The sequence below is a fragment of the Haliaeetus albicilla genome, chromosome 1 (assembly GCF_947461875.1).
Source record: "Haliaeetus albicilla chromosome 1, bHalAlb1.1, whole genome shotgun sequence".
NCBI lineage: Eukaryota > Metazoa > Chordata > Aves > Accipitriformes > Accipitridae > Haliaeetus > Haliaeetus albicilla.
This window is the reverse complement of record NC_091483.1, coordinates 74662070-74683423: the sequence shown is the minus strand read 5'-3', so window position 1 is coordinate 74683423 and position 21354 is coordinate 74662070. Positions and strand designations below refer to the sequence as shown.

General features: G+C 44.2%; 1 protein-coding gene across 4 annotated transcripts in view; it reads left to right on the top strand.

The window, feature by feature from the left end:
* Window positions 1-9557: 9557 nt before the first annotated feature.
* HGFAC (HGF activator) overlaps window positions 9558-21354 on the top strand; it is a 44728-nt gene continuing 32931 nt past the window's right edge. The window contains exons 1-4 of one of the 4 annotated variants that reach the window (XM_069794721.1): window positions 9558-9956; window positions 11497-11551; window positions 13401-13497; window positions 18993-19066. In XM_069794721.1, coding sequence (XP_069650822.1) covers window positions 9891-9956; window positions 11497-11551; window positions 13401-13497; window positions 18993-19066 — 292 coding nt within the window. In that variant the 5' untranslated portion in view covers window positions 9558-9890. Of the gene's footprint in view, window positions 9957-11496; window positions 11552-11612; window positions 11672-13400; window positions 13498-18992; window positions 19067-21354 lie in introns of those variants that run through there. The other 3 variants (XM_069794704.1, XM_009923249.2, XM_069794714.1) reach the window with 3 other exon arrangements.

The window sequence follows — 21354 nt, the reverse complement described above, 5'->3', positions numbered from 1 at the left end:
GCGATGGCGGGCACATATCTTTGATCTTGTCCTTGCTCATTTGAGCGTTGAGTAAAACGTGTGCATGTGTGTATTAGAAAATCCAGAACGACACATGCCGCAACTCCTCTCCCTGGCAAGAGGGCGAAGGCACAAACAGGCAGATGTTCATCTCCCTGTTGGAAGGTGCTGGATGGCTAAGCACGCTCCATCGGTTGGTCTTGCACCACCTCAGTCTCCCAGAGGGTGCTGGTGCTCCCATTGCATCTTGCCTGCGCTTGTGGGAAAGGGACAGATACAGAGGTGTGAGATTTTGCTGCCATTCATTGCAACGACATCAGTTTATAGCATGAAAGAACCCACTCTGTGATGCCATAAGATGTAATTTTCCTTGCTAGACAACTGTGTAGTTAACAGGATTGGGCCCTGAGTGAGTGAAAGAAAGTCCAGTTTAATTCAAAATAGACTTAACAGAGCTGATCAGAAAGTCATGATTTCTCTTTTAGGAGAACCCAGTTGGGATCTTCTTGCCTAACTTTAAATGTCTAATCCAAAGCTGCCTTTGTATCCGAAACATGGGTGTTACTTTATGTATTTGCTAGAGATATGTTTAATACTGTCTATGGATGTAAAGAATTATTTGTTTAATACTGTCCGTGGATATAAAGAATGATTTGTTTCATCCTCGAGCTGAAACGTACTGGTGACTCATACCTTAAATTTCACTTTTCTGTATTTTGTAGGTCTCCATTGCTTATACTGTGAGCCTTGATACCTACCTCAGATGTAAATACATATGCAGGAGGTCCCTGAAGATAGGTGAGGTGACTCTGATCTGCCAGTTTCTCCTGATGTGTGAACAATCTAAGTCAATGACAGCTCAGATTGTTTCTGCAGCAATTACACAGAGCAGCAATTACATTTCTGCAGCAATTACGAGGAGTGGCACTGGAGGTACAGGGAAATGAGGGGAAAAAAAGAGACAGAAGGAAATAGGGGGGGGTATATGGGCCACACTGTCAAATCTTTAGCCTAAGCCTATTCTTGAGACCAGCACTGATAGTGAGTGGTACACAAATCACTTCAGAAGTCAGGATTTGTGCCGTGGGGAGAGGGCTGCTCACCGGGAGAACCCTCAGGATCTTCCTGGGACACCTCTGCCTGCCTTACTTTTGGGAGTGCAGGAAAAAGGCCCTTTAGGCTTTGTCAGGGACAGAATCCCTATTGATTTGGTGAAAAAACTGTGCAGCAGTCTCCAACAGGGTGAGATCGCGTATAGGCAGGAGCAGGGGGAGGTAGTAGAGAAGAGGAGGCCATCAGTAGTGGGGCTTTTGTATGCAGCGGGAGGGGAGCCCTGGTAAAGGACATCCGTGTCCCTCCCTCCAGGATGCAAGCTTATTTCTCTGCCTACCTGTTAGATGACCAGCTCTCCCAAACACACCCCGAGGCATGGGACTGAGGTGCAAGGGTCCTGCTCCCGCACAGGAACAAGAGCTCGGCAGCAGGGAGACCGACGGGAGAAGCGAATCCCTTAGCGGTTTGCCACCAGGTTTGTGATGCAAAAACCCCAGGGAAGGCCTGGGCAAACGCGATGCTAGATTAGCAGATTGGCAATACAGATTGACAAATCTAAGGTGAGTATCCTTATGACGATATTGCAAAATCCTGTGTCCAAGCAGCCCTGCTGGCCCTGGGCAGCTGCCGCAGTGGCACGGAGTGACGGGAGCGCTCCCTGCGCAGGGTGCAGGTTTAGCAGAGGGCACCTCATCGTGTGGCTTCCCCTGGTCACCACAGCCAAAAGGCTGATCAGTGGGTGTCACCTGGCACTTCAACCCTTTGGCATATGAGTTACCTGCAAAGCAGAAAGTGAATGTTTTTAATAAGACATTTAGTTTCCATGCATATATATATATGAAAAAAAAATACAGAAAATATATATGTATACATATATACATGGGTTTCTATACAGGATATTATTAGGGCTGCAATCAGAATAATTAGAGCACTATTTGTGAACTCTGCTCTCCACCCTACCATAGGAAATAACCCCGAAGTCGAGGCAGGCTGTGGGGCTGGCGTCCTTCCCGTGGGGCTGTCTCTTGCCCGTTAATGCTCTTCCCACTTTGAAAGGGAAGACTTCAGCTGCCTTCAGCTGCAGAAGTGGAGCCACCTTCCCTCACACATGCCTGACTTATAGACCATTTTAAAGTATGCCATGGGGGCGTCTAATATGCTAATGAAGAAAGTGGGTGGAATAGCAGGAATTTGAGCACAGCTAAAAATGTACGTGCTTAACAATTGCAAATCAGCCTGTGCTGAAGTTACCTAAATGGGTTGGCATCGGTGGAAGGTGGGTGCTTCTACACCTCTTCTTGTCAGTTTTCAGTGAGTACACGGCTAAAAAAAAATCATACGCCTCTGTATATGGGCCTACTGTTTCAGCCAGGGTTATCAGCAAAGGTTTATATCGAAGTCCTTGAAAAATAGTTACCTACGTTCCACTCTTATTCATACAGTAGGAGGAACAGTCTCTTCACACAAACACATCCTAGACAGGTTGCAGGCATAGTATTTTAGATATGTCATGACATCTGGGTTTATGAACAGAACTAAGCATCATCTTGAAATGGACTTCTGAAATCTTGGTTAGTTTTTGCAATTGGATCCATGTCTGGGGTGTATAAATGAAGGTTCTGTAAATATTGTGGCTTGTAGCAGAGCTTTAAATCACTCACAGATTTGTGTGATCAGAGGTATAAAATCACAGTTTGGTATTGTTTCTGCAGCTCAAGCTCAGCTCTTCCATTGCTACTTTTCTATGATTTGATTTTTCAGATCAGAACTAAAGATTTCTGCATGCATGAAAGAAACATTTGTAGGCACAGCTGCAGGTAAAGGCTTTTTAAATATATACCTGTAACTGCAGTGGCTGAGTCTGGCTAAAAATGTGATTTTACAGAGAAGAAACATGAAGCTATTTATTGCAAAATCAGTGCACACAAAGGTGGTCAACTGAAAAGAGAAAAATCGCAGTCAAGATATTGTCTGAAACTGCATCCTGCCAAGGCAAAGCCACCCATGCCAATGAGAAAAAGTGTACGGGAGGTCGTGCTCGCAGAGTTGCAGCCTGATCAGTATGTTACATGCCTCTTCGGGAAAGTAAATGTAAGCAGGGAAGAATGGTGCTGGAATGGATGAAACGCGGCTACAGCCGCAGGGAAAGTACAAAAAAATGGGGACAGCCTTCCTAGGAGTGCTGAAACCAGAGGAGGGGATGCTCCGGGTGTTTGCTGCTGCTGCCGCAGAGCCTGTTCGAAAGGCTGCGCCTTCAGGGTGCTGTGCTGTCAAGGGTCCTGTGCCCGCTCCTGCAGGACGCAGGCGATGAGGACAGGCTGCCAAGCTCTGGGCTGGGGGAGGGAGAGGAATACAACAACCCTCTGACCGGGGAGGGACTCACAAGGTCTGATACTTTTAGCTGAAGGTAGGTATAGCTTTGAGTGTGGAGCCAGTGGTGTAGGAAGGGAAAATGCTAGTGGAGAGGAAGACCAAAGAAGCCACGTCTGAGGGGCAGCGGTGAGATAAGAGGGTAGAAGCGGCAGATAAGCACCAGGATGTGGGGGTTTGGTGGAGAGCGGTGTTTAATGCAAACATGCCAAGGCCAAGTGGAGGAGCCATAGGGAGAAAATCCAGGAGTCCAGGGGCAGATCCGTCTCCATGTGGAGCTGTGACGCTAGTGTGAAGGTCTGCAGAGCTGCTGAAGGAGGGCCCCAAGCCCTGCAGAAGGCAGAGGTGGAAGGAAGACCCGATAATGCAATGGGACGGTCTCGTGCATGGAAGGAAGATGTTTATTCTGCTGCTGAGTGCTGGTGAGGCAGTGGAGGCTGCTGGCAAGGTCGTGGGCCAGGATGGGACATCGGCAGCCAATGTGTCATGGGGGGATGAGGGGGATGAGGGAGTGAGATGAAAAAAATAATATGATAGATCTGAGAACAGTTTCAGTCCCTGGAGAGAAGAGAAAGGAAATCAGTGCAGAAAACCCCAGAGCTGTGAGCTCACGGGTAAGGGAAGCCAGGAGAGCTGCTGGAGGTGCTGGAGGAGCGTGGGAGGTGAGAGGAGTGAGGAGGAGTAAACATTTGGGTGAAGGCATATCTTTCCGTCCCAGGATTATCTGCTAAGCACAGCAGTGCCAAACCCATGTTTGCTGGATCCCAGCTGTCCAGCAATCAGCCTTTTGCAGCTGTGCTTTTACCAGCCTCGCTGCCTCTAGGAGAGGGGAGGATGGTTTGTAAAAGGATTTGTTTGCTCTGTTGTGGTGCGGCAGAGGTTATGCACAGCTTGGGGACTGCAAATATTAACAGCAAAGTCTGGTGCAGGAGAGGATGCACTGGGACTCCAATCCTCTCTGAAAGCCAAAACCATGCTGATTTTTTTCCCCGGGAGTCCTGAAGCTCCCAGGGAGAGGAGGGGTTGACACCCAGAGGTGTTTGTGGTTGCAGTGTGGCTATGTGGAAAGCTGGATGCTACACTGTTTAAGGCCCATCTGAATAACTCAACTTTTCAGTTTGATTTGAGCCAAAGCTTTTCTTTTTTCATGCTGAAATGAGCAAACATGTGAAATTCTGTGCCCTCCTGTGTCCGGGCAGCCCTGAGCAGTAGGTGTTAGAAGGAAAGGAAAGGGTTCTTTGTGCACTCCCAGTACTGCTGCATTGCCTCATTTTAAAATCCTTAAAAAGTCACTAGACTTGGAGCCCATGAGTATGAGCCTCAGTTCTGGTGATTAGGATATTCATTAAATAACGGGGACAGCTGAGTTTTGGTGACGGCTCCTGGGACCAGATGATGGGAATGACCTCAAGAAACAGAGACGAAGGGAATCCCAATCCCACACTGACAACAATGCTTGCAGCATGGTTTGCAGGTCCCCCAGCGGAAAAGAAAAGAGTTGGGAGGGTTTGTACGTCAGTCTCACATCAGCACTGAGTCACTTGCTGGTACACCAGGAGCAGAATTGCCACACGTGATTGCTTGCATCCTACCCCTTCCTGAAAGATAAATCAAAAATTGCATTCTTCATGCTGGAAATACTTCTAATTAATTACTTCCAATTCACGTGCACCCCTCATGTTGTATAAACATCTCGGACACAGCACACTTGCAGAGACTTTAGATCTTGCACTGGTTCCTTGTGCCGATGATGCTGTAGCCTCCAGCTGTCTCCTTATCCAGAAAGCTGGGTTTGGGCTTCCTAACAATCACGTCAACTAAAGCCTGGAAATCAGATGTCAGGAGGCAACACTGTCCCATTAGTTGGCTGCCATGTGTTACCTTCACAAGGGAAGAAGAACCTGGTTTTGGAAGAAGACCTTATTACCGTGAAAAAGCATAGAAGTTTACAAAAATACGTAGGGGAAGCAGTTAGCTATTAGAAAAGATGATAGTTTTTCTTCAGTTTTGCAGTAGCTGAGTGGTAGATTTCTCAGAAACATTTACAGTGGTCAGGAAATAACGTAAAAATGGAGAACACATGAACTTGCAGTCATGGGACAACCACCCTCCAGTCTGCTTGGTAGCTGGTACATAGGAATGTACACGGATGTGTGTGTGTGTGTGTGTGTGTGTGTTTAAACTTGTCTTTTCCACTTATGTCTAGTGAACTAATTGATGAAAAAAAAAGCAATTTTATGATTTCATATTGGTGGCTGAGTCAGTTAATTTATTTTTTGTTGGTATTTAATGACTTAGGATGGTTGTTAATATTGTTTCATTATTACTAAGTAGTTCAGAGCCTGAGCTCAGTCTGGGCTTTTATTAATTATTGTTAAATTTAACAAAATAAAAAACATTGCAATGTGGAAAGTGAGGAAAAGGCAGATGTATGAGGCAGCATGATCAGTATGTGCTATACCCCCTGCAGCAAGGATTTCTGTCTCTTTCTGCTCATTTATTGTGTGTTTATTTGCCTTTTTATTTTCCCATGATGATATCAATATTAAGGGAAAAATACTGAAACTGAGGGGTTTTAGCCTTTGATACAGAAGGATTACAGCCTGCAAACATGGTAAAGAGATCCTAGTCTTATTGTGAAACCTTTCATTGACTTCAGCAGTAGCAGAATCTGGCTCTAAATGCATTTGGATTATGTGTGCTCCACAGGAAATTTTCAATATTATGTACAGCAAAGTTAAGAATCAGAACATGCCTTTCTTTAAAATGAAAATGGAATTTTCTTAGAAAACAAGAACCAGACCCTAGCTGCAGTTTCACTGGTGGGATGAACTGCAATACATACTCCAGGCCTTAGAGCTGCCAAATATTCTGTCATCCCAAAGCTAAGTCTTTCCTGTAGGTCCTGTTTCCAGATTTCCTCGCTTTTAGATATACACACACACACACACATTTTTTATATTTATATTTATATTTATTTTTAGTGTTTTACAGAGCATCATTTGAAATGGGTGCTAAATGAAGTCTAAGATCTAATGCTAGGGACTTTATCTTGAATGCCGTATGGATTGCTTCTGTATCTTCATTGTTTTTCTTGTTGCTGTTATCGTGTACATACACACCTGACTGTTTTCTCCCTTTATGGAGAGTTTCCTTCAGTATGCTGGAAATAATGAGTCACAGATTAATTGGTTTGAGAAGGTCAAGGAGAGCAGCTCTGTGGGCCGTCAGCCTGACCGACAGGGTGATGGTTTTGGCACCAGGTCTCGCAGACTGGTGGGTTCTCAGCTGCGGCGATACAAACCAAACAGCATCTCCTCCTTACAGCAGAAGAAATTTCTCTCATGGTAGGCAACCCCAGAGGCCTTGACAACGTGTAATCCGGTGATCTCTGATCGTAAGAGCGGCTCTTTGGTGTTCGGCAGAGGCAGAAGGCTGCTGTGGGCGCGGACCGTTCGATGCTCTGCGCGCTGAGGAGGTGGCTGGCTGTGTGCACCAGTTCTGCCTTTGTCTCTGGTTAGTCCATTCTTGAGGTCAAGTGTGATTCCTGTAAACCATCCGAGCACCAGCGATTGTGGCACTGGTGTGCATGAGTAGATAAAGAAGGTTGTGCTTGCCGAAACTCCCCAAGCTCTGTGCTGTTTATTTTTTCCCCATTTTTATTGTCTTCACGTCGGAAGCTCTGTGCCTCTGCCTTCTTGATGGAGAGGCTGCGGAGTCAGGCGTGAGCATGTGTTAGGGTAAGGGATGGCCTCCCTGCTCGGTGCCTCTCTGCCTTTGGGGCCATTCCCAGCTCACCCAGGACCGTGCTGCTGGGCAGCTCGATCTGGAATGGCATACAACTGGACCAGCGTAGGGGATTCACACATCGCAGCTTTCTTTCCCCAGGTTTGTTCCCCAGCTGTCCCTCCACGCACACTTCTTGTGCTGCTCATGGCCAAAAGCTTCACATAATGACACAAAAATGTCTGCAGCCAAGACCTTATTCTTCACCCTTATGAACTCCCAAGTGCTCAAAGCCCTGTGAAGTTTATAAGAATTCGGTATCAAAACTGAATCTTCAGTTTTCTGAGTGGTTTCTTGCCAATGAAAAACAATGTCTCTCAAAAAAATGTGGCATACTGATTCTACGAAAAGCCTGATGAAGGCAGGCAGACGTTCTTCTGGCTATAAATATCTGGAAAAGTCACTGATCATTTAACATAACTTACAAAAAAACACACCTCAAATTCTGTCTTTTCTCTGTGGCCATAAAACCTGTTCAGACACCTCTGCTGAACCAATGCAGGCAGCGTACACGGAGTAGTTAGGGTTTTTTTAATGATTCATATCTGTCTGAACCCTGAAATCACTGTTTGGTCATTATTCAGACCTTACTCAGGGGTAATTCCCATTATATGGTGGTGCTTCTCCGGCAGCTGTTGCAATTCCTGCCTTTGATGTCTTTTGCTTTTGCTTTGTGCTAGCACTGTCCTATCAGTTGAAGTGGCTCCTGGTGTTGGTGTTTCTTCCTTTTTCTTGTGTTCATGAATCAATTTGAGCTAAAAGCTTAAAGTTGTGACTTCCCAGAAAGTCTTGCAACTCTTCCTTGTAGTTCAGTGCCTATGAACTACAGCAACCGGGAGCAGATGCACGGACACAGAATGCATTCTTGCTTTTCTTCTTTCTTACTTTTAGCTATGGGAAAATATTTTCCTACATCCTGCTTTGGTCGCCACAGAAATACAATGTTTCTGGTCCTGGAAGTGGATGTTTTTTATTCTGGAAATGGCTGGAAGAGGGTACTGCCACAGCTTTAAAAAAGTATCTTCCTCCTTTCCTCGCTGTCCAGTCCTTGCTCCCCTGCTCCTCACTTTCTGCAGAGCTTTTGGGTACTGTGAACGAAATAGCAGCTAATGGCTTTTTTTTGTTTTGTTTGCACAATTTCAGTAGCCTGGATAATAAGCAGATGTCTATAAGCCAGTGTATAGGCATTACTAGTTTGATGGCCAAAGTCAAGGATGAGAGTAGAAAGTAGAAATCTATGTTCCAGTTTTGCCAGGTGTCCCCAGGCAGATCAGACTGTCTGTACATCCTATTTCCATGTTTCAAATGAGTGAAAGTAAGACAGATCTATTCCACAAGTCTCTCCTGAAGCTTTATTTACTTCAAATCTTCAGGCAACAGACAATGCATAGAGGCAAAGAATTTTTTTCTGCTAGTTTGCTCTTTGCTGGATTTTGGGAAGAAAGTTCCAAATTTGTCTGGTTCCTGCTGTTCCAAGCCTTGCTGACAGTAGGAAAGTTTTGTCCATAAACCTATATATGCATATTTGAACTAACAACAGCTATTACTGTGACAAGAGACACAGCAATGTGATAGCACAGCCAGTGGAAATCCACTCTAACATTATAAACCATCATGGCAAAATTGTGCTGGGGTAGCTCCACTGCACCGCTGGGCCCTACTGCCATGGTCTTGTTGGGTTAAAAAAAAAAAAAAAAAAAATCACATCCCTTCCTTAGCTGTGCTGGTGAAACTTCAAAGGGTAGAGCACAATTTAAGCAAGGGCTATGGTATTCTTTCAGTTGTTGTGGCTCTGGGGATTTTGGGTGTGAAGAGGTGTGGTCCTTGATTGACGGGACATGGCTGGCAAAAGCCTCAAGCATAGACACAGTTGCACCAGCCAAACCTGTGCTTTTTGGTTGTGGGGCAAGGTGGGGCTGAAGCAGACTCCACTGGTGAAATCTCAGTTTTAGCAATATCCTCTGCATCCCTATTAGAAATGCTTCTGCAGTGCAGCTATCTCAGCCAAGCACTTATAAGACAGAGATGGCTTTGCTCAGGCAGCTGCAGAAGGGAACTTTTTGGTACACAAAACGTTTTGTCAGAGTAATGTCTATTTTCTTTCTTTTTAATTTTCCCAGTCTGCTGCTGAAAGGCTTCTGTTTTAAGTCACGGTTGAGCAGGTAACCATCTGTTAATGAGTAATTCTTGTGTCTGATATCGGCATTGATCTGGTCCGTATTTTGCAATGTAATGTCATCTCCTGAGTGGGCTTGCTTGGAGCTCCTGTTTATTGCTATACCATGCTTTTAATTAGCTCCTGAAGGGAAAGAGATGGGAAATGTCTGGATGGTAAATCATCTCTGATTACAAGCAACATTGGAGCAGCTCCTCTGGAGGTGCTCTTAAATGCTTGCTGAGTACACCGGCGATCATGTCCGAGGGTCAGGCACTTTGTAAACTCTTCAGTCCCTGTGCTTTAGGGAGAATACATGGCTCACTACATGGCATTCCCATGTATCCACAAAGACATTAATGATTAACAACGATAACAGCTCTGCTTACTTAGAAAACTAAAATACCCTAAAGTCAAGTAAATCACAGCGCCTTGTGAAAGCTCATTGCTGATTTGCCCTCCTGCTTCAGCCCAGCCCTGGAAGTTTCCCTCTGCCAGGCAAAACCTTCGTGAGAGGAGACCGAAGATGAAAGTCTGCGCTCCTTTCGCTGTTGTCTTGGCTCTGACTCTGAGCAGTGACTGTGCAAGGATGGTAAGTCTGATTTTTCTGTTTTGGAGTGGTGGATCACCTATGTGCTGGCTGGCAGGACTATGTTGCCTTGGGGTTGGATGAGCCAACCAGACCGAAAGGAAGAGTGCTTCAAATGAAAAACAAAAGGGATTTGCTAGATGAAGGCTCACAGCAGTGATGACTAAGTGGGGGCCCTGTAGGATAGCTGGTCCTATATGTATCTGCGTTTAAAGAATTTCTTACATCCATGCCCTGCTAGGGAGGAAGAACGGGAGGGGAGGAAGGGCCACAAAAATTGAAACACTTTGAAAATGCATCTCAGAAATGTGTTGACATAAGCAGGTACCTGCAGTGGCATGGAAGGAGAGTGCTACCCCACCAGCCCTTACTGCTACCTGGTAACTGAACATGCCAGTTTAGGTAACCATCTCCTTCTTTTCAAACCTCTCCGTGTTTTCATGCCATGCCCTTCAGTGTTTTCATCGTGTGCTTTGTGTCTTTTTCGGGGTATGTCTGCAAGGCACCTGCAGCACTGCTGAGCATGGCCGTGATGGTTTGACTTTGTTAGTTTGCTTAAACACCACCATGGCCTGGCATCCACCATGGACTAGCAGTGCAGCTAATAGCCCAGATGCTCAGTTGTGTGGCTTTATGATTAGCCTTATTTCACTGGCTAGGTTAAAACTAGCTCAAATATACCTAAATGATGCTATAATCCTAACTATCCCAGTGAAGTACAGAAGTATCTCCTTACATACTGCAGGTGGGAGTAGAAAGGAATATTTCTGGTGCCTAGGAAAACGTCAGCTCTGGCTGAAGCCGTTGGAGACTGCTCAGTGCTGGCAGGGTCGGTGTAGAGTGCAAAAACTGTTTCTTCCTCAGAACTGTTCATGCCCTTCCTATATATATTAGCAACAGCTTTGTCTTATCCCATACTTGTTATGCCCTCTATCCAGTTCTACGTTCATGATGTGCTGCTTCTTTGACTTCTTTTGTGATATTTTTATTTTGCTATAGTTCAGTTGTCAGCACCTTTGGTGGCAGCAGCAATTTATGCGTATTACCATTTTTTATTATTTCCTGTGGCTTAAAATCAGCTCAGCCTAGTGCTCTTTGCTTGCTGATTGGCAAACCCAAATAGAGTAGAGGTTGCTTTTTTAACTAATGCCCTGGGGGATACAGCTAAATGGCAGGAAAAGTCAAATTCTGGGATATTATTTGTAGCTGTGAACCGGCCCCAGAATGCATATAAGCTTCCTGCCGAGAGAAGTAGGGGATGTGTCCCTTGGCAATAGAAAGTTATAATGGAGCAGAGCTTTGGCCTTTTTTGTGCTGTGCTGGGTTTTCCTCGTTTAACAGAGACCTTTCACGAGCCAGTGTTTATCTACCCTCTTTCACCAGACTGTGCCCCAGCAAAAATCACACGCAAATAATGAGATCTTTGCAGAAGCACTGGGAGAAACACAATTTCAGGGCACACTGGAAAGCACATTTGTCTCTATAGGATGGTTCCCAGAGTGAATCTGTGTCTCCAATCCACATTCTTTTTTTCTCTTTGTAGCACTACAAATCTGGGGCAGGAAGAGGCTCAAAACATGAGTTCACTCGCCCACAAGGTACAAAGTCAATCCAATAGGTTTCATGACAGTAAGAATGATCTGCCTGTCTGTATCCATGCTGTGCAAGTCAGTAGTAAGCCTGTCTTTGTTTCAACATGAATAAGGATTATGGAATAGGTATGCCAATATTAATTTCTGTGTAGAGGGGAATTTGGGATTAGCTCAGGAATCTCAGATAATTTTCCTTCAAGTGTGGATTAATGGAAAGGTGCTGATGGGATTTTAGTTTGTCTCAGCTGGTGTGGCTTGTATTCACTCATAACACAGTGTGGCTGTAAGTGTGCTACTCCCTTTATTTTAACCAGAGCTCCGTCTGCCCTGCAACTTTAAAGTGTATAAGCTCTTTGTATGTATAGTTTCAATTTCTGCCACAGCCCTTGATCTCTCTGTGAGAGAAGGGTTTGAGCCTCATGCAGTTTGCCAGGTTGCATTTGTTTTGATGGCACCTAAACACACAGACAACCTGGCTGTGCACGGGCATTGCAGACTTCCATTTTTAAAGCTGCTGTTGTCCTGTGCTTTTGCTGTTAAGGATTACATGAATTGGGCCATTAGTGGTGCCTTTATAGCTTAGAACAGTCTTTAATGGACTTTGGGATGCAATATGTCTTCTGAATGGATATATTTTCACAACTTCCCTAACTGCTTATAACAGGAGGTATCAGAAAAGGTAAATACATGAACATTTGCTTAATTAGTTCAGACAATGAAAACCAAGCTTGAAAAAGGGATAGCAGAGGGGCTGGCAGTAGCTAGTTTGCATTGACAGAGAAGGGGACAGTTGGGACAGATAGAGAGACCATAATTCCAGCCGGTTAGGAAGGGCTTTGACCACAGGGATGGGTTATTGTTTTCCATAATGCTAATAACTGGCCTCAGCAGCTCTCTGAGATGATGAGTCTGGGCTCGTGAGGGTTAACAGGTATCGCAAGGGTGTGCAGAAGCCCCAGCTGTCATGGAAGGGGTAAGCTCAGGACAAGGAGCAGTCGTACATCGTCACTGAGAAATGGAAACGCGCTGTGCTGCCAGCTCGGCTGTACGCCCCATTTCTCTCCTACAGCAGTGGTTGGCTTCCCATTCATGCTCCCGGCTCTCAAAAGTGATTGCTTTTAGTTTAATGGTTAAATAAGCTCTGACAGTTTTTCATTGTCTTTTTTATCTTCAGTCTCTCATTCTCAAGACTCGTCTTGAAGGATTTTTTTCTGCTAGACTCCCACTAGCCTTCCTTAGACTCCCACCACCCTTCCTTAGACTGCCATCACTGACGTGGTGAACATAAAACTTGCCCTTTTTAGATGCTGGTCCCATCAATTTCTCCCCACTTGTAAGGAATCTGCTTATCCCGAAGAGAAGGTGGTATGATCAAAATTATCTGTCTTCCCCCAAACTTTAAACCCTTCTTTCTCCTGACTGTTTCTATTTCAGTTTGTACTGTCTGGTGCCTTAATTGTTTTAAACAGATGTTACAATGTGATATGGAGCCTGAAAGGATACTACTTCAGAAATCAATTTAATATGCTATTACAATACTGCATAATTAGAAATGATAATTGCAATTAATGAATATAATTGGCATTTGCTGTACCAGAATTTGCAATATATTTTGAGCTGAAATGATCTGAGATCTTTATTCTACCACAGAGCCCATTTATCTTTGTTGATTTGGTCATTATGTAGTATTTTAAGCCTCTTCTTACGCACTAGAAGTTGCAGAAACGCAGAGTCCAAAGTACAGCTGAAAAACTTGAATATATCTATCTTCATAATTTCATTTAATAACATATAATATATATACCCGTGGGTTGGTGTTCACCTGCATGATGAGTTTTTTATTCTTGTATTTCAGTGTTTACGGAGGATGGAAATTTATGCAAATTTCCTTTCCGGTACGGTGGAAGGTTTTATCACTCATGTTTATCAAATCTATTTTCCCAAAAGAAATGGTAAGTTCACATTGCTCATAAATGAAGACAGCATTCAAATGAAAATGCCATCCTTTTAGTGCTTTAATCTGGTTTTTAGAATCATTAACTGGAGCTTGATGTGTGCCGAGGAGAACCATGCAGTTCTCCTGCTTATTGTCATGGCCCTCAGGTCAAGACATGCTCAGAAGGTAGAGAGCCCAGGCATGGGGTCTCCAGGGCCACAGAAAGCTCAAGAACTGCAGAAATTTTTCCTCCTTGGCCTTCATATTGGAGTTGCAACTTACACGAGTGGCAAGAGCTTGTACAGAAAGGACAGGACCAATGAAACGACGTGACAGAAACCCCCTGCTGAGGGAGAAAGGAGAGATACAGACACCTATAAGAGATGACACTCGGTTAAGGAATTGTTTGATTTGTGTGAGCCATACTTGTACTGCAGCAGAGACCATCTGATATTTGAGGAAAGTAGGGTTTTTCCCCCTCCTCTCCCCTTTTTCCTGCTTGTTGGGCAATGATTTATTCTACCAGTGTGTTTAAGACCAGGTGTCCTTGTTTTGGGCAAAGGTTATTCTTTTACATATGCAGAAGTTGTTATTCATTATTCATTTTGGGGTAGGGGCTGTCAGGTGGGAATCCTACTGCAGCAAGCACTGAATAAACAAGACTAACTTTGCAGATGAACCTATCTAATGGGCATATATTAACAGAAATCAAAGGCAATGAAGCAGGGAATATATGGGTACCAGTAATGTGAAAATGTATGCACAGATGAGCTATGTGAAAGGCACATACTTGCATGTTTTCAGGGTGCAGATAATATTTTATAGTTTATTTTACTCACCCATACAGGACAGAACTCTCATTTTTTATACTGGACTGCCTAATTTTTTTCATGATCTGTGCCATCTTTCTAATGGCACATCTGTTTTAAGTGTAAGTGCTGGTGTAATGTAAACAACACAACACATACCTTCTTACACAAATAGACATAGAGCTTCGGGCTAGGAGGCCACTTCTGAATTTCCCAGACATCCATAGATACAATCCAGATAAGAAAAGCCTCAAGGAAACAAGAATTACAGAATATCTTAAGAGATATTGGAGAGAACCGGAATAATTTTCCAGTTTGAACCCTGTCTTTGATGAACTGTACCCACAAAGAGTTTGACCTTTGGACACGCTTAATTTCATGCAATGCTTAAGATGGATCTTGTTAATATATGACACTGTGTATTTGTTTTTAGCCAGTTAGGCCACAGAAATGGAAAAAAACAGAAAAACCTGTGAATGGATGGGATCCAAGGTTAGAGCACACTTTAGAGCTGACCTTGGACAACTTGCTCTTACGCTTCTGATTTTTAAAAAGCCATTTACAAGCAGGGAGATGAGGAGGAGGACAGCTGGAGCTGTTTGGTTTTGACAGGCCATTTCACCCCATGGCTGACCTTCTGGCCAGTGTTTACTCTTCTTTCATAAGCTAAAAGCAACCTAACGTGTGACTTCAGGCACAGAGATTCCGGGAAAAGAGCCCTGAATAGCAGTCAGGAAACCTGCTCTGTGCATTTTTGTGTGACTTGGCACTAGCCCATGCTGGACTGATGCTGAATAACTGATCCCAGGGCACCTGGCAGGCAGCAGGTGAGGGCACGGCTGGTGTCCTTCCTGCTCCTGCCTGCCTGCCGCCTGCTAGTAAGGATGGAGATGATGGGAGGCTGGATGCAACTTGCCTCTTTGGGTGCAAATGCAAGGAGACCAGACCAGGAGAGTGCTGGATTATGCACTTAATGAGTCCATGTCCTTAGTCCTCAAGCCATACTTTAAGGCAGGACTACAGGCAGGACTCTATAGTGTGAGCCAAAGCCTGCTCCAGTAGGCTTTAATTTTATTATATGTTTTCTCATACTACGTATGACACAGATATTGTGTGCTAGCTCATCATATTAAGTTCAATAAAAAGATAGTCCTCCTGCAGAAAGCATTTAACAGCAGTGTCTACCTTAACACAAAGCTGGATATCTCATTTATGAAAGCTACTGTGTTGATTCAAAGGGCTAAATGTGGAAGGCCATCAGACATGACCTTGTCCATTCATAACGTTAAATGTTTCAACATAAATCAGTCCTGACTGCAGAAACCTCTCCCTACTTTCTCTGAGAGCAACAAACAAGTTGCGTCTTTATAAATATTTATCAAAAACACAGGAAAGAAGACAAAATAATTGCAGTATTCAAATAACAAACTTCCTTTAGCAGCATCCTGTATTGCATTTCCCTTTAATTATAATCTGTTTTCACAGATAAATTCCTATTTAGAGGCCTCTTATGAGGTACTAAAGATGTCATGTAAATTTGCTTTTTGTGTTGAAGAGAAAATATTAGCTGGAACTGTTGCTAAAGTTCATTGGTACCTCCAGAAAGACAAAACAGCGTAGGGACAGACAAAATGGGGGTGCAGTGAACACCCATGAGAGCAAATGGGGACGGTGGTCTGAATTGCAGCCAAGCTGGGGTTGCAAGGGATGCTGCCAGCGCCCTGCCCCTGTGTCCCATGGTGGGATGGGTTCCCTTGAGATCCTGCTCAAGGGGAACAGTGGGAACAGACTTCGGCTCACATTTTGGCTGTGAATTGGAAGGTGTTGACTCATACCCTGGAGAAACCTTATCCTGCAGTTGAGTGCTGGATGTGCGGGTTCCTTTTGTGCCAGGTTGTAAGGGTGGGCTTAGGTCTGTAGGGGAATGACATGATCTTACCATCTTCTCTGGAAACAGGAAGATTTGCTACTTTGGCCACAGATTGAAAACAGTGCAAAGGAGGGCTTTTTGGCCAGCTGGATTACAAGCTGGAGAGTTTACGCCAGTCCTGGAAAGGAGAAGGACATGTGGGGAGACACCAAACGTCAGGCTCTGGATTTTGCTGGTGCTAGTAATGCTTGCTCTGGTGTTATCAGGCAAAGTCTGGCCATCTTCTGTGGTCAGTACAACACCTAAAAAGGTCTGAGGGAACCTCTGGGCCTCGAACATGGTGACAGCACTAGGTGTGATGGCAGAGCTTGTTCCTTCCACCAGTCTGGCTCTGGCCCGAGGCTTTGCTTGCTCTCCAAAATGTCCTATTATTAAGGCTCCTGATGCTCCTGATGGGTAAAATAGCCCTCTTTCCATTTAACCTGCCTACCAGTTAGGCCTCACCTCTGATACGCCATTTTGTCCATCCATTCCTGTGTTGTTTACCATGCATGGGTTTAAAATGTTGTTTAAATCAATGCCTAGTAGTGGACTTTTCTGGTGTAATTAATTCAGTATCTGTGTCTTTAAGTTTTCACTTTTTTATTAACAATTTTATGTGACAGGCTGATGTAAAGACATTTGTTGTCTCATAAATTTGGAGTGGTCCCATTTACAAGTAACACAAAGAAATAATAAGCCCATTTGGTTGGTGTAGCTGCTGGAGGTAACATCCCGTGAGACCAAAATGTCATCACATTTTTGATAAGCCCCCCAGCCAAGAAGAGATTTTAAAAAGAAAAAGAGAGACACTAGTGCAGTAGCTTTGAGGATGCTCTGAGCTTCTCCCAAACAGTGAGAGATATGCGGTGGAAAATGAATGTGCAAGAAGCCTGGCACTGAGGAGGCAGCCTGGCATCGCAGGGGAGCACCAACCTCTTCATAGGCACTGAGAGGCGATAGGGAAGGAGAGCACTGGCTGTGAAGAGCATTGGGTGGGAGGACCAGTGGGTTGTGGAAAGCTGGTGGAAGAAGCCTCTGTCAGGGTGTCTGATGACAAAAAACATTTAAGAGGGGAAAAATTGAATTCTCCGTTTGCTTAGAACTTGGCTGCTACTGGACAGACTCCAGAGAGTATTAATTTGCATATAAATTGTTTTTTTCCCCCTAATGATCAGAGTTTGCTTGAATTCCTTAGATGTACATGGGGCCTTTTCCATTTGCCTCTCCCATGCTGCTCAGTGTAACGTCGCTCTGCTAAATCACTAATTAAGTCAGAAAAGTTTGGATTCTCCTTCCCCGTCACGGCTGGCACAGCTGAAGTGTTCAGTCTGAGATGGTTTTGCCAACAATGACACAAGCAGCGCACCGCTGGGAACCACTTTTAACTTACTCCTCACCTTAATCCTCATGCGTAATAGACCATCCTTTAAAAAAACCACGATCCATTTCCCACCGAAGGAGCACAGAGAAATTTCCATTAACTCCCAGCAGAGTCACACGGGCCTTAATGCCTGTGAGAAAACAGCCTCTTTAAGAAGGTGTCAAGTTAATCTGCACTAGACTACCAAGCACCTTTCTTTTTGTGCACCTTATATAATTGAGGTCACCAAACTTAATATGTGTGGCCTATTCAGATGCTCCATAGGAATTAAAGCATTTTAAAAACCACATGGCACCTAATTAAGAAGCAAAGTAGGGCAGTTAAAATGGTAGACATGCTCTACAATAAAATTTCAATCTAGCTTGTGATGTCCTAGGGTGAAAAAATATTTGATAACACAACTGTTCAAGGTATGATAAAACCACACATAATAAAAATAGGTTATCAGCCATGTTAAATAAAGCAAACTCCTATTTCTTCCAATGCCATGTAGCCACTCATTTTCCTGTGTAGTGCCAGCTGATATTTATTATGCTGCATTAGAACTGGTTAAGGAGGCTGTTTTGGTGGATGGCGCATTGGGACACAACATGGACCTCCAAGGTTCAGTCACACACTCCCTGTGTGGCCTCAGGGAAGCTTACAAGTCTACCTCTGCAAATGGAAAATAGCAGCTTAATGCTCCTTGGAGTGCTATGAGCCTTGGAGATAACAGACTGATGAAGGCAAGGAAAGCGCGTGGATAAAAGAGTTGTCAAAGTTTGTCTCTGTAGGATTCTCACAGGCAGTGTGGCGTGCGGGATTCAGCCCGCTGCTCTGCAAAAAGGAGAGGTTTTATCCGTGCATTTGGAAATCACCCTGTGTCAGTTATTTCCTCATTTTTGTCTGGCAAGTTAAAAAATAGAAACACTTTAAAGGAACTGAGTGCAAAATGTTTGCCACTGAAAGCCAGGAAAAAGTCCCTCTGTGGACAGTCTCCTGACTCCACAGATTATTAAAGTAACTGACAGGCATAAGAAATGGGTTGGTCCTGTTTTGCTTGTTTTGTAATGAATAAAGAAGACATAATTTATGTGCTTTGGTTTTGGTTTTTATTTTTGTCTTTCATTTTCTAATCTTAGAAATAGAAAGAAGGTTGGGTTTTTCTGGAGGATTCATTGGAGATCTCAGGTCCTGCTTCCACATCTCATTCTTAATCTGTATTTTGTTTGAGAGAAATGGGGCAGAACATCTTTAACAAAAGAAAGTGTATGTTTCCTCTGGTCTTAAGAGAATTTGAACGAAACAGATGCTAATTAGAAAAAAACCTATGAATTGCCAGGTTGCCAAAGTGTGAAGGCCATATAGTTTCAGTGCAAACATCCAGGTTGTTTAAAGCTGCACTAAACTGCACCTTTCATTCTTTTCAGGTGTTCAACAACACATAACTATGACAGGGACAGGAGATGGGGACACTGCGCTTCGTTGCCCGAAGACCACTCAGGTAAGGCAAGCCGTTGCTGAGTTGCTCCAGATACCTGGCTCCTACTTTGCCACCTGCAGTAAGGAAGGACGGTGCCTTCAGTGCTACTTTTATTTGGTGTACACAGAGCAAGCCTTCACATTAACTGCTTCTGGGATCTCTCTGTGACTCTGCATAATTATAGCATTAGATTGTGACTATCACACAGTCTTTAGTTCACTCTCTGTTGACTAACTTGAGGTTGTGGAGAGAAATTATCGTAACGCCAGCATGGAAATCTGAACTCCTGCTGGAGCCAAGCACAGAGGTGTTCATCTTCCCCCCTCACGGCTTGGATGTGCCTTTTACTTTTCCCTTCATTTAGTCAGCTACATTTTCTGTCTGTTTCACCAGTTAATTTTTTAGAAGGCACAGAAATATTTCACACCCTGTACAACACACAGCCATCACTTCTGGCTGTCCTTTCTGGAGATCTCAGGGTAAAGAGCAGGCCTCCAAAACCAGACTTCCTTGGGCTTTAGGCTGTGTCAGAGAAGACAAGAGGACAGGAGTACTGAGGGACAATGAAAGGGTTACTTAGCTGAGCAGTGCTACGGCTTCTTGTGGTCACCACACTCCAGTGCTACAATCGTCTCATTGCGAAAGTCTGTCTAAAACGGGAAGCCAAGGTCTGCGGCAAACTTTCCTTTCTAGATAAGTCACTTCAACTGACACACTGGGTGAAAGCACCACGTCCCAAGCAGTTCAGTGGGGAACATGCATCCCTGTCCTCAGCAGAGCCTCAGGGGCTGGCCCTTGCTTGTCTCAGTCTCCCCAGCTCCATGTTTCATGAGCTGGATGCTGGGGAATCTCAGTTTGTAAGGAATGTATATATCTAATTCTCAATTCATACAGCAGCAGACCAGCATTGAAATATCAGGTGTTGCACTGATCAGTCTTGACGCCCCTGAGGCTTTTTTTGGATCTGTGTCTAAATGCTGATCGAGTTCCTCTCTTCTCCATCTCACTACTTTCAAATGTGACCTGTCTTGTTTAGTCTGCGGGATACAAACAGATGCCCTTAGATGTTTGCTTCCTACTTTCAAACAAAGGTCATTTTCCACCATCCCCTTGCAGGGAGTTCTCCGCAGTGTCAGGATTCTCATCGCCAAGCTGATTGCAATCTACCGGAGCGCTCGGAAAGCCAACGTTAGCTGAATCATGCTGACAGTCTAAAATTAAGCAGTGAATAGCATCATCATTTTAAACTTAACAACTTTAAATTATTTTCCAGCCTGGCTTTAAAGCAGATTAACAGTAGATCAGAGACAAATGACCTAACCCCAAAACAAGCAGCAATGTATGTGCCTTTGTAATGCAAGTATGTCAGACACGAACGTAGACTTTATAGACAGTTCATGCTTACAAGAGTCAGGCTATGAGGGCTGCACTAACTTATTCATGAGTGCCCTCCCAGAGCTTAAAATGTTGGAAGCTGTAACTCATGACTGCTTTAATCCTCCGGTGAAACACTGACTGTCACGGTGGTGGCTGGCTGACTCAAAGAGGCTTTTTCCAGTAGCTGAAGAAGGAGCTCTCCAAGCCTAGCATTGCATTTCTGGGGGTGCTTTGTGCCACCTTTGTCCCTCAATCTGCCCATTGCCATTGCCCTGCCAGCCCCACGTGCAGCCATCTCCGCAGAGAGCTGGGTTCCCCCAAGTCTTTTTTGAGCTTGCTGGTTCATTTTTGCCTGTTGCCCACGACAGTGTTAGATAAGGTGGTTTGCAACAAGAAAGCCGCCTTTTTCTGCCTGCCCCTCGCTGAGGGGTATGTCTGTCAATATACCTTCACACCAGTGAGGGCTTGCCCTGGCTACTGTTTTTTCTCCAGAAAAAAGAAGAGTTATATGTGTGAGAGAGGAAAGGAAAGAAAAGAAAGGATGGGGTAGCTGGAAAAGATCACTGCTGGCTGTTGCAAAGAACAGACTTTATTTCTGGAAGCATTAAGAATTTTGTGAAATTAAATAAAAGCTCTTTAGCTGTTAATTATAAACATAAGTCTACTTTTTTTTAAGTAGCAAGCACTGTATTTGGACTTGGAAAATGTTTGACAGATCACCAGCTGTAGCTTAAAGAGAAAAGGTTTATGGTGAGGGTGAAAGGAAGGAGCTGCATAAAGGCTGAAGGGAACTTCAAGCAAACAGGAGGAAAGTTCGCCTGCTGGGGAAGATAGCTGGGAAGAAAGAAGCAGTCAAACTGAATAATGCTGAGCTTTAAGATGTGGAAAATATATGATTTTGTTGTGAAAAAAATCCACTAAAATATGAAATG